Raw genomic sequence first — 12,817 nt, 5'->3', positions numbered from 1 at the left:
ACACAACTCAAACACTTGTGGTCAGTAATGTTCGATCTGACAGTGTTGAATATTACTCTCTTTGCCAACCAAATCGCTACATGGCATAAATAAAGTGAGGAGAATCCATCACAGTGTGTCATAACAAGTATCCACGTCACCGTCATGAATGCGTCACCCCGGCATTGGAAAATGTCCCTGGGGGCACATTTTCCAGTGCTTCTATATATATATGTTTGAGTGCCATTTCAAAAACAAGACGGATAGAGTCGGCATTGTGGCTCAGATGCCTGCCATCATTGATGTTGTCCAAGCTGCCAGATTGCCTCTTTGTGCGTTGAGTGGCAAGCTGAAAGCAGTTCTAAAACCACGGCCATGATTCAGCTGAAGTGGAAAGACTTGCAGGAGGGGGTTCTGTGACAGAAGTACATAGCATTAAAGGAGAAGCACTTTGAGGAACACATTCAAACATTTTCATAATTTGACGAACTTCTGAGGTAACATAGCTGTCAATGATGCTGAGAGAGCCAAAGGAAGGAAGAGACGCTGCCTGTGATAACAGTAAATTGATTTATTAATGACTAAATTGGGATGTAATTATAGCGGCTATGAAGCTATGACCTACTTCTCTTCTCTACAATTTGCATTCATTCCACATGGGAAAACACGATCTCAAAATAAAGATACCTCTCTTTGTATCAGTAAGCTTTACAGTATTACAGATTTGATCACATACTGCATGGTATACTCAAACCTCTGAGTGGAGGAGCGTGCCATGTGTGCTCTCAGTAGCTGAAAACTGATGTCAGACTTATGAGTGAATTCACTTTGATTAAACAAAAAAAAAACATGTTGTGCATTTGGTTATGATGGAAGCTCATAACATCTGTTGAGAGAAAAAAGACTCAGGAAAAAAACAGGTAAACATAAATGTTTCTGTCTCAGAGAAAATGTTCTCTCTTCTTGGAGACAGGGCTTGGAGACAGTACTCACATCTCCACTCATAACACAAATTAACTGCCGCTGTGATGACAACATTGTGTATTGCATCAGAGCTGGGTGCAGTGAAGCAGTGAGACTTCCTGACCTCCTGTACAAAACCTTGATTGACAACAGACCAAGCCGCCACGTACCTCGAACATAACAGATAACCACGGAGAGTGGAACAGTATTGTTTTTATTTCTACATGTTTAAGTCAACGTATCTGATATGACCATATTTAGTACCATTGAGTTTGGCTCAAATGGAACAGAGTACAGTGTATAGGTTTTAGATTTAGCTTTGCATTCTTCTTATGCAGGGCACCGTGGCTGAGTGTGTTATACAACATGAACCCTCAGGCATCAAGCTGGATTAACAAGCTCCAAGAATATCCATCTATGGTGTGAATCCCTACAGCTGGCATTGGATTTATTTTCCTTCTCTTCAGTTTCATCTTGGGCAACGTTGAGCTGTTTTCTCATGCACATACCCTCCTTATGTAATAGCTGTTCTATTCTCTTAGGGTAGGCTCCTGTAACACACCTGTCATGAGGCAGAGAAGTGTACAACACAGCTTAGAAATAATGGGATTGAACTCTCGGGGGGGGGGGGGGGTACAAACATAGCTAGCAAGGGATGGACTGTAGAGAGAGAGAGAATGTGAGGGAGTAACACACACGTAAAGATATCCTTGTGACTAAGGTGGAAATGACAGCATGGGTAAAAGGCCATCTTTGTTCAGTAGCTCCACAGAGAGAATATCTCCCAGAGTTTGGGATCTCTGTGTGCTGACGATGACTCCAGAAAGATTATTGTGGGTCATGTAATAAAAGAGCCTCAAAGAGCATGGATTGTGTCTCAGTATGACGCAGAGGCCAAGATCCCACGGTCAAACCTCCTCCGTTTGGATCACGGAACAAACCGCTCAAATGAATTTGAACATACTGGCAAACGTTAATCTGATCTATGATGTTCCTCCCGCCTCAGTGCAAGAAGAGGCTGCTGCCCGCATTACGTCTCCAAAAGCTGTGGGAAAAATCCGCGACCCAAGTGCTTGTGTGACATTTACATCATGCCACACTGTCTGGACACCCCTCCATCCCGTTGTCCAAGCTCTTGTGTTCTGTGTCCCAGCCTAGGCGAGACACAGCTCCTAAAATAGGCCAGTTGCCATGCTGATGTGCACAGTCGCTCTGCCCACATGTGTGAAAGTGGCGCCAACTGGGGCATGAGGGTGCCCAGAGCCACAGTAGGCTGCTTCCCTCCCCTGCCCAGAACCTCCCTCCCCTCAGGCCACCAGGGAGGACACCACCTCCCCCACATCCCCATCTGTGCTGCCTGGGTAGAGACCCCACTGAGAGGGAATCAATGGACCGGGCCAGAGAATAACCTGAGAGAGTGATAGCCCTTGAATGTGCAAGGGTAAATGTAGATATTACACAGGATATCGTTACGATATAAAATAAAATAATATTGTAATTCATTCAAACTTGGCCAATTTGGAACGGTATGGTTCTAGTTCATTCATTCATTCACTCACTCCAAAACTTAATTTAAAAAAATGAGTGGGAGACATTACAAAGGAGACCTTTATCCTATAGAACAAGAGAACATACCACTAGTTGGGTTAATGTGACACTGTATGGTTCTACTTATTCCATTCACACATCCTGCCCTGCATGATGCATTTAGTGAGGCACTGCAGTTCTGAAATTTGTCTGCAGTCAACTGCTATTTGCAGATGGATTATAATGCATTCTTATGTTTTCCTTTCATGTTCTTCCATTTTTACAATTTATTAAAATAAATTTCCTGTAGACATTTAATTAGTATTAGACATAGTTCATAGAGCTGTTAGTGGATTACATTTGCCACTCGATGATGAAATCTGTTTTGATCTTCTTGTTTGAACTTTTTCCACATATGAGAGGAACACATCATTTGCCTCAAAATGTCATGTCCCCATCAGATGTCCCTCAGAGTCAGTGAGAGAGGGTGAAGAGGGGACAAAACTGCTTTCTCAAATGCAAAGTCACTGCCTCGTCTTTTGAGTAACCCTAACCCTAACCCTAACCCTAACCCTAAGCCTAACCCAGTCTAATGGGTTACCTCATGAAGCTGTCATACAGTACAAAGCAAAGTACAAAGAGTACCAACAAAACAATGATCAACACTCACAACAATTGACATGCACAGATATTCAGCTCAGATAACAAACACAATGTTTAGTATCAATTGGATATACAGTATGTCGTAATCATGAGGGGTTTGTCCAAAACAACAGCCTGTCCAGTTGTGGCTCATTGACTTTCAGACTGTTTCTGTTCAAGACCCCATATCCCACACCTTCTGCCTTGACAGTCTGTTTTATCCACCAGGGATGTCAAATTCCCATAGCCAGCACTGTGTTCACACAGAGTCCACATTCTGTAGGAAGTAGTGGTAGTAATTTTTTGGACTTACTGTTCCAGAAACACTGCCAGCATTGATACAGAATCAGATTATGCTTGTATCCTGTTGGCACGGATTTAACGGTAAATAACGGTCATAATCTGCAGTCAAAATCCGGTCCAAAAGACAGGTACAGTACTTTGATGCCATGTTTACCATCACTGGCATCTTCTGTTCTGCACAGGCACCGATCAGAAAGGATGATTGTGCTTGTTTATAGATTGAGCAGCGTGTGCTTGATCAGCTGTACAGGTCACGTCCCTGAGATAACAGAAATAATGCTTGGTTAATGACTTTACTGAGCAGTTCCGTTCAGTCAGCTGAGGTAAGCTTGGCAGATCTTGGTGTTATTGATTTGCCAAAGATCTTGTTTACACCCCTCTTGCTTTTACAACATCCACATTTAACAGCTTTATTGAGCTGTCATTTTCCTGTTTTATATTGGCCCAATATAAGTTTAAGACACCATCTCTGGCACCCTGTACAGAAAGGAATTATTATATCAAATGAGAGTTGAATATGGTTGATCATGACTAGGGCCACAAGTTTTTCCTCCCCAGTCATACGGTCAGGAAAAACATCTGGGCCTTATTATGACATGACAGGGCCATAATATGGAATCAACTGGAGGAACATTTAGTATTTACAAATAAACCAATGGACATGTTATCTAAAAGTGAGCTAAAATGTAGGTCAGATGCAGGAGAATGCAGCTTGATACACCTCCCCGTACAGTGTTTCCCAATTCAAAAAAAACAACAACAATGTATCTGTGTGATTGCAGACAGTGTTGTAGCAGTCATGGCTCTGTTTGAATTGGTTAGATTGGTTCGATTGAGGTCAAGGTGCTTAAGCTGTAGTCTCAGGGTGTCTGCTGGTCTTATCTGTCAAAGATGTGAGTCACAGGCTTCATTTTCCAGACCACTGTGGAAACAGAGACGTGGGACCGTCTGTCACATCGGCTGGTAATGAACTATATGGCCATGTCATCTCACTCAATGGAGCTCAATGGACCCAGAAATAAGGTCAATAATGAACTCTTTTCATGTTCACTGGGGAGTGAGTTGTTTCCTCGTCAAGCCGCTGAAAGAAATGTGGAGGAAAAGAGATATCTATCTCTTACACCATAGAGATAGAGAGAGAAATAATGATACCGTCTCTGGCAAGCGAGCCCCACAGGGGCAAGAGTGGACAGAAACATACAGTTGAGCAAGCATGCCTTATGACATTGACTCCCCTTACAATATGGCTGTGTTTTGTGACGGCCACAGAGTGAACATTGTTCCCAGGATGCCTCCCTCCAGCTCCCCATGAGCCCGGTGACATCCCCCCCCCCCTCATCCTCTGTCTCCCATGTACCCTCCCATGTAATCTCTCATCTGCCACAAGTGATTAAGAAAATATGATCACAACTCATATTTCCTCACCCCCCATGCATAACATGACAACACGGTATGATATTGTGAAACAATAATATAACCTGACCCAACCTGTCCACATGATACAACGTGCATCGTGCTGAAGGAGTATGCACTATAGCATTTCCACATTGTTTCTGGTGTTATCGTCCAACGTTAAGATGAGTGTTTTGAGTGACCCAGATCTTTCGGTCCATGGATGTCAATAGCAAAGGAGAATGGCAGGCCAGTCTCAGATCCAGTGGGAGGATGGGTTTACATAACTCCTCCATCACTGCATTCTGGCATGCAAAAAAGTACGAGGCACCGTGCCAATAATCCTCCCTGTATCCCTCTACCTCATGGCAGCCATGATGGCCTACTTATCGAAAATGGCATGTGTATTTTTGGTGCTACCAGAATATTGCCTGTAGAATCTCAAAATACAAGAAAAAGCAAAAGTCTATTTTTTTTCCTTGTCTTTTCTGTATGTAGGCCAACGTTTTTCAAAGAGGTGCCCAGACACCCACTCACCTCTGAACAGTTTAAGGTATGAGGTCTTGAAAGTCTGCCAGTAACACAGGAGTTCTGATTCAGTCGATTGCAAATAGTGGGTTTCCAGGATACCTCCGAAAATATAACTCCTCTCGTGCCGAATGAAACATGTTTTAAAGGCAGTTAACACATTCAATATTGCTGCACCCACAAGATAAATCATGTGTTTGTGTCATCCAGGAAACCTGCTATCTGTAATGGACTGAAATAGGACCATTGTTCTCCTATTGCAACTACATAGATAGAGCATAGGCTAAAGTCCACAGACAGAGCTGAGAAATGAACATGTTTTTAAAGCTTTGCTGACGTGGGAACTGGCCCAGGTACTCCAGAGGCAGATTCAAAGGGCCTTTCATCTGAAGGGAGGCAGAGAAGGTACTGAGGACAGATAACTGACTCATGGAGGGGCTCCAGTCTTTCATAATCTCATAGCAACTGCCTGACGACCCACACTACGTCTGACCGCAAGTGACACTTCCCTCTGCTGACTGTTGTTGGTAATTACAGCACAAACTTTTTCTATTGTCTTCTACAGTATACACATTGGATGTCAAGGAGATGATATGTTCAATATGCCTGGTCTATAGAGTAGATACAAGACACACACCTCAAATTTCCGTTGGGGGGGGTGTGGCTTTTCTTAAAAACATATTGAGAAAGAAAAAAAAACATGAACACTTGATTATAAAGTCCAAATGTACCAATACTTTATGCAAAACATATAGAGGCTACAGCAAATGTGCTATTTCCCCATAGTTAGGTTGCATTGTGATTATGAGTATAGTAGAAAGTGGACTAGTATACACTACCTTACTGCTGAATACTCCAGAATAGGATAAGTGTGCACTAGACCTGGGCAAAAATAAATATTTTAAAAATACTATCTGTGCTTGATTAAGCTTGCCTTGCATGCAGCATGCAGCACTTCTGAGACTATTCTAGTGCTTCCATTGTGCTTGACAAGAAAATTAAAGTCAACTTTTCAAGCTTCATTTGTGTAAACAAAGATAAGCCAGCTGCCTAAACATTGCTATGGCAGGTTCAAGTGCATCTGAGATACCTGAGATACCTGCTGAAAGACAGGCCCACTGATAGTGAGCATCGCATCAAGGGGCATACATGAATAATCTCACCAAACGACATTGATCGCTATTTTGATTATATAACAACGTTTTTTTATGTCTTTATTTGTCTGTATTATGGTCTGCTTCATATTTTCCAAGAAGGTTTTATGTGAGGGTCTGTTTCATAGGCATCATTAGTTATTCAGGTACCCAATCTAAGACTTGCCGTTTATTTGCGGGTGTGAATACATGCTGGAAGACACAGGATAAGCAGAGGAGTGGGTGGATTCTAGTGCAGTGCCTGTATCGACACCTTGCCCTGACTCATAGAACGCTGCCTGTCGCATCATGCTGCGTCCTGTAGCCTATGTGCTCAGCAGCGTCCCAGTGCAGGTTGGGCAGTGGCAGAGCGGGCAGTGTGTTGGCCTGTGTTGGGCTATATTGTTCTGCAGCTCCTCTGTGATGAAGCACTGTGTTATTTCAGCTATCCCTGGCACAGGCTGCCACCTCAGCAGAATGCCCACTGCCATACCGTGGATCCTTATTGGCAAATCCCCCTGAATCATCAGCGGGGTTTACACCCCTTTTGTTCAGGGGCTTTAGCTGTGCCCATTGACCACCACCTGGCTGCACCCACCTCTCACCCCGATCCAACCCCCCCCCCCACACACACACATCCGCCCCCCACCCCAACAAACTATTTGCATTATGTTGGGAATCATCGGGTGGCTTCATGACCACAAACAAATACAATATATTGTATTTCTTCCTGAATGTTCTCTGTGAACTCCGAACCACTGCAGAGTTGATTTTCATAAGCTATGAGGTTAAATGAGGTTACAGCCATGTATAGTTGTCCTCACATAACTATGGTAACACAAATTGAAAAAAATACATTTGATATTCTGTGTGTTCTGAATAATTTCACCAAATCATGCTATTTTCACTGGAGGTGCTATCGAATTGGTTGACTAATATTCAAATTAGCATGCATTTCGGGTAAACATGACTGACACAGCTTCCCAAAGCAAGACATACTGTATATTTCTCGTTCCTGTTTTCTCAATCTCATTCAGAATCTACAATAAGCTGCAGGTGTATTTGTGCAACAGTTCAACCAAAGGACTAACTGAATGCCAAATGGAAAGTAGACACGGCAAGATAGAGGAGGCAAGAAAGGTGAAAGGGGCAACCCGATTGGCTTTTGAGCATATCTGTGTTTTTATTGTTGTTGACCTGACACGGTGACACTGACAAACGTTCTGGACGCGTCGGATGGAGCCCACACTGGCCTGCATGTCTCCCCACTCGGTGCAGCGCCTGCACTCCCCCTCTCTAGCAGGTACTGGCGCCCCCTGTAGTTGGAGTGCGAGTAAAAGACCCAGTCCTGCATGTTTCAGGAGTGGAGACCACACGGTAACAGGAAGGTATATCAAAGGGTCAATAAGGAAGGTTTAGGCATGTCTTCACTGAACGCCATCATCTGACCACCTAAGTCTGGGCATTGTACAATCACATTCTGTGCATGTCAGAGGTCTGGAGCACAGAGGGGATGTCAATGGACAGTATCACAGAGGTCATATCAAACCATTTCCAAGGTTATTTGCAATATTAACTGGGCCACCCGTTTTTCACGATTATCAATCATGTTATACACTGGCTTTCTTTTATAAATAAAAGAGATGATCTGCGTTCATCTGACTTTGTTGGAAGATGGTTGTGTAAATATTGTCTGACCTACCTGGGAGGCGAATGAATGCAGAGCATAAAAAAAAAAAAGTCACCCAGTTACCCATTGGCCAGCAATACACTATTGACGTGTTTTGGGCCTATGTTTGTTTTGGGCTCCTACCAGTGAGAAAGGATGCGTCATTATAACCATTACCTTTGGGCCTGCAGAACCCAGGATGAGATTAAACGATTCCCTTTGAATTGCGTTCTCTTATGTCAGTGTTTCTCGACCTGGAACCCTGGCAGGGTAGTAAATATCCCCTTACACCTTCAGTACTGAGCTTACGTGTCTCATCATGTGGAAGGACCTGATGGTATCACTGTGGCCCACCCAGGGCTGGTACTCAGGGTGCTCCTCTCTGGTCACCACAGTCTGTAACCCTTGTATTTGGGTCGCTCGTACAACACCCAGGCCCCACTCTCCACAGAGATGGAGGTACAGTACAGTCTTGTAACCCTTGTATTTGGGTCGCTCGTACAGCACCCAGGCCCCACTCTCCACAGAGATGGAGGTACAGTACAGTCTGTAACCCTTGTATTTGGGTCGCTCGTACAACACCCAGGCCCCACTCTCCACAGAGATGGAGGTACAGTACAGTCTGTAACCCTTGTATTTGGGTCGCTCGTACAACACCCAGGCCCCACTCTCCACAGAGATGGAGGTACAGTACAGTAGCTGGAGTGACAGTTCAGCTCAGGGCAGTCACTGCTGCATACTGTAGTGGCCTTGGAAGTTCCTTTCTTCATAGAAGAGTATCTGCAAAGAGGGTACTGTGTCATTTAAGAGGGTGGATATCAAAGAAACCTCTGGAATGTTGAAGGAACACGGGGATTGTCACTATACCTTGCCCATACACACACATGAAATGATCCCCCTGACGTAGGCATTGATATAGGACATTGTAATGCATTGCAGTTCAATGGGGCAACTATTAACTTCAGAACAAAAGCTGATGCTGCATTTGTTTTAAAATACGCTGCATTATGCAAAGTTTAATGCCCATTGTGTAGAAGCTGACCTTTTGATCCTATGGTGCCTGATTCCAGAAAAATATTTATTTATCTGAACATACGGTTAGTAACTGACACTAACAAAGTTTATATTAGTCTGAATCAGACGGTGCACAAAGCCCCTTGCAGACAATATTTCAACAGAGGATGTTTATTCTGCAAAACGATAGCACCGGTTAATAGCTTGCCCCACAACATTGTATTGAATTCTTGCAAACATTTGAATAACATTCAAATGCAGGTCCAAAGCTAAATCTCAAATTGTATTTTAGCATCATGCAATCATTCAAAACACAATGGTTGTACGGGAATAATTCAGAGTTGATCATTTTGGTCAAATGTTGTGAGATTTGCCAACTCAACTCTGTTGTTCTTTCATGCACGCTTACTGTATGTAACTACTGATACAACGATTGACTCTCATTTATTTCTATATCTATGGTAAGAGAAGACAATAAGAGAAACAACACGTAACACATGCTCTGTTACTCTGCTGGCCTAAGTTAAAGGAGGGACAAGTGTGACGCATTCTCCATTCTCCATCTATGCTGATGACCATTCACTATTAAATGCTGCAAAAGCTTAAGCCTACAGCATTTAACCCCTTTGGGATGTGATCTAATATTGGCAGGCTAACCTTAGAATGTAGTGCTTGAGTAAAACGTTCTGCTATGGAATGTTGAAGGACTCCACATGGCCATGCTACAACCTTACTAGAACTGATTCGGAACTATAGACTAGTTTTCAGGGGCTTGTGAGTTATATCTAGGTGGGAATTTCAGAATGTGGTTGAAAGAACACATACAGTATGCATCTGTATGCAAGGAGATGTCATGTTCATGGTCACTTTTATTTGGGTTTCTTGGTAGTGGCAATTTATGTCTAGTATTCTTTAACACGCCGGATGGAGCCCACATTGGCCTGCATGCCTCCCCACTCTGTGTAGTGCCTGTAGTCGCCCCTCTCTAGCAGGTACTGGCGCCCCCTGTAGTTGGGGTGCTCATAGAAGACCCAGGCGCCCTCAAACACCTTACAGGAGTTGACCTCGCGGTTATGCCAGCGCTCCTGGAAAGATGGCATGTTGTCTGCCGCCTCCATGCCCTCACCCTCGAAGTTAGGCCTCTCCCAGATCTTCATTCTCCAGGCGCTGCCGACCTGCGGTCACATGACACAGAATTGATTAGCAAACATGTTTCATAACGCATCCCCCCGACGATGATTATGTTCATGTTACTCAATATGACATTTATTTGGTTGGGAGTGGCCCAAAAGTCTTGTGTAAGTGCAGTCCTCACCTTAAACGATCACAGAAAAAAAAATGTGAATCTGATATTATCGTATCTTTACACAAAATCAGAACTTTTGGTTTATTAAAGCATTCATGCGGCAGGATGACATTCCTTGTGGTTCTTTATTCCGTTACAGGTGAAGTCTTCCACAGCCTGTCAGTCTACTTTACTCACATTTCTAATGATGCGACAGGACCTGACCGTGTCATTGAATCCCATCCAGCGTTGATAATCAGGATACTCTCCTGGGATCAGCACGTACTGGAATCCCATGTAGTTGGCTCTCTCGTACACCACCCAGAATCCACCCTCCACCTTGACGGAGTTGCAGCGGCTGAAGTAAGTGTGGAGGTCGCTAGAGTCACTGTTACACTCATAGTGCCGTCCCTGGTAGTTTCGGTCCTCGTAGAAGATGATCTGAAAAAACCCCAAAACACATCACGTATGCCCATTAGTCACTCTTGTATTCAAACATACCGTTTTCATAAATCTCACAAACGTTTTATGATAACAAAGTATTGATATGGGAGTCGTCAAGATCTCTGCTTGCCTTGTCCATGGTTAATTTTGGCAGGCCTGGCAAGATACATAAAACATCAAACCAGGATCCACCAATATTCTCTTTATACACAGACAGGACAATAAAAGCTAGCACATGGTTCGCACTGTTTGAATGTGATAAATCAATCAGCAATTCAAATATTTATCCAGGCTCATCACATTGTTCCAAAGCACTGAATCCCCGATCCCCAAACAAAGGCAAATGGAAAGTGCAAAGCATCCCAAACTGACTGGATACAGTACACCCAACTGACAAAAACAAGGGCACTGCAGGACATTCGTTTGATATCAAATGTTTTGGGTCTGGACTCATCCTTTCTAAATTGTCAAGGGAGATAAAAGAGAATGTATTTAGTCGACCACAACAGAACCAAAACGTTTTTTCTATTACTTATAATGAGTTCTATGATGATTGATGAAATATACATACATGCACATATTACTAATACTGCTATGGCTACTGCTACTACCACTACCACTACTACTACTACTACTACTATTACTACTATATGTATAATCATAGGCTACTGTGAATGAACTTTGTTCTGTACCCCTATGCAGAGAGGCTGTAGCTAAGGAAGTAGATGTCAAGGTGAGAGGACTATCATATCACCTCCTAAACATAGTTCATTGATGATGTTTAACAGTTGGTAGTTCAATATTATCCAAAGTTAGCGGGCTTGAGTTATCATCAAATTCAGGTTCAGGCGTCCTCGATGTCACAAACGGAGATCCTGAGTCAACACCTGCCACTAAGTCAGGCCAGACTTGAGTAGTCTCAGTCGATAGGCTACGTTCCTGCGAACCGAACACTGATGTCATTGCAGAAAGCAGGGGGTCCATGCCCCATTTTCATTGTTGCCGAAATTAATGAATGTCAGCTAATTTAGTTTACTTGAATCCAACTTGAATCCACCAGACACTTCCTACACCATGCCTAAGAAACTGTTTATTGAATGAACTGTATCAAATGCATTGTTGTGTTATTTTACTCTGTCAGCCTGTGACAGCGATCGTTTTGACTGTAGCACATGATAATATTTGATGAACATATTTTGTTAAAGATCAGTCGTCTTTTGTCCAATAAGCCTCTTATATGGCAATTAATGAAATTACGCAATTATTTGCGAGAGGAGGAATGATTTTGGGCACGCGCCATAGGGCACAAATTCAGCATAAGCCCTGTGCTTAAAGCTTCAGGATAAATTACTATAGTAATTTACCTGGTTTAAGGGTAAATCCCGAGTTGGAGCGAAATTTGGTCAAAGTTAGCTCGATAACTCCCTTAGCTCGCTTCGTAGTATACCCCTCAGGTGATTCGTTTTTATTCTATGGATAACTTACAACACGATCACAGCATTTCTATATCATGCAAGTGTAATCATACAGACTTTCTACGGTCTAGATATTTTCATTAGGTCACAGGGAGACACGATAGTGTCTACTCAACAAGGTGATTTTCATTTGAAGAATTATTTTCCACCAGCATAACAACAAAAACAACAACAAAACACACAATGCAAGATTATTTTCTTGGCACACAATCGAGGTTAGTGGAATATGTTTTCAGTACAGAATGGTGGGGAGCTTTATATCCACCGACATACTGTATACTGCCATGCAGAGAAGAGGAGGCAATAGAATCCAGTGCAATACAGCAGTATGTACAATGAGTGTGCAAGTTTCAGTCATACACTCACAAACACACACACACACACACACACACACACACACACACACACACACACTTGAAGTACTATTTTGCAATATGCATAGGACACAGAGCATTCACTATTT

At 43.0% G+C, this 12,817-nt stretch overlaps 2 protein-coding genes across 2 annotated transcripts in view; one reads left to right on the top strand and one right to left on the bottom strand.

The window, feature by feature from the left end:
- The first annotated feature begins 3,524 nt into the window (after window positions 1–3,524).
- acadl (acyl-CoA dehydrogenase long chain) overlaps window positions 3,525–12,817 on the top strand; it is a 402,840-nt gene continuing 393,547 nt past the window's right edge. The window contains exon 1 of the mRNA XM_083679951.1: window positions 3,525–3,529. The gene's annotated coding sequence lies outside the window, so the exon portion shown is untranslated. The remainder of the gene's footprint in view (window positions 3,530–12,817) is intronic.
- LOC310812128 (gamma-crystallin S-1-like) lies at window positions 10,053–11,018 on the bottom strand (the record flags this gene model as incomplete). Its single annotated transcript, XM_083680548.1, has 3 exons — window positions 10,053–10,325; window positions 10,634–10,876; window positions 11,010–11,018. The coding sequence occupies 3 exons, from the start codon at window positions 11,016–11,018 to the stop codon at window positions 10,053–10,055; spliced, it is 525 nt and encodes a 174-aa protein (XP_083536674.1).

The sequence above is a fragment of the Argentina silus genome (assembly GCF_951799395.1).
Source record: "Argentina silus genome assembly, chromosome: 11".
NCBI lineage: Eukaryota > Metazoa > Chordata > Actinopteri > Argentiniformes > Argentinidae > Argentina > Argentina silus.
The sequence above is the reverse complement of the archived record's forward strand: the minus strand, read 5'-3'. Positions and strand labels throughout refer to the sequence as shown.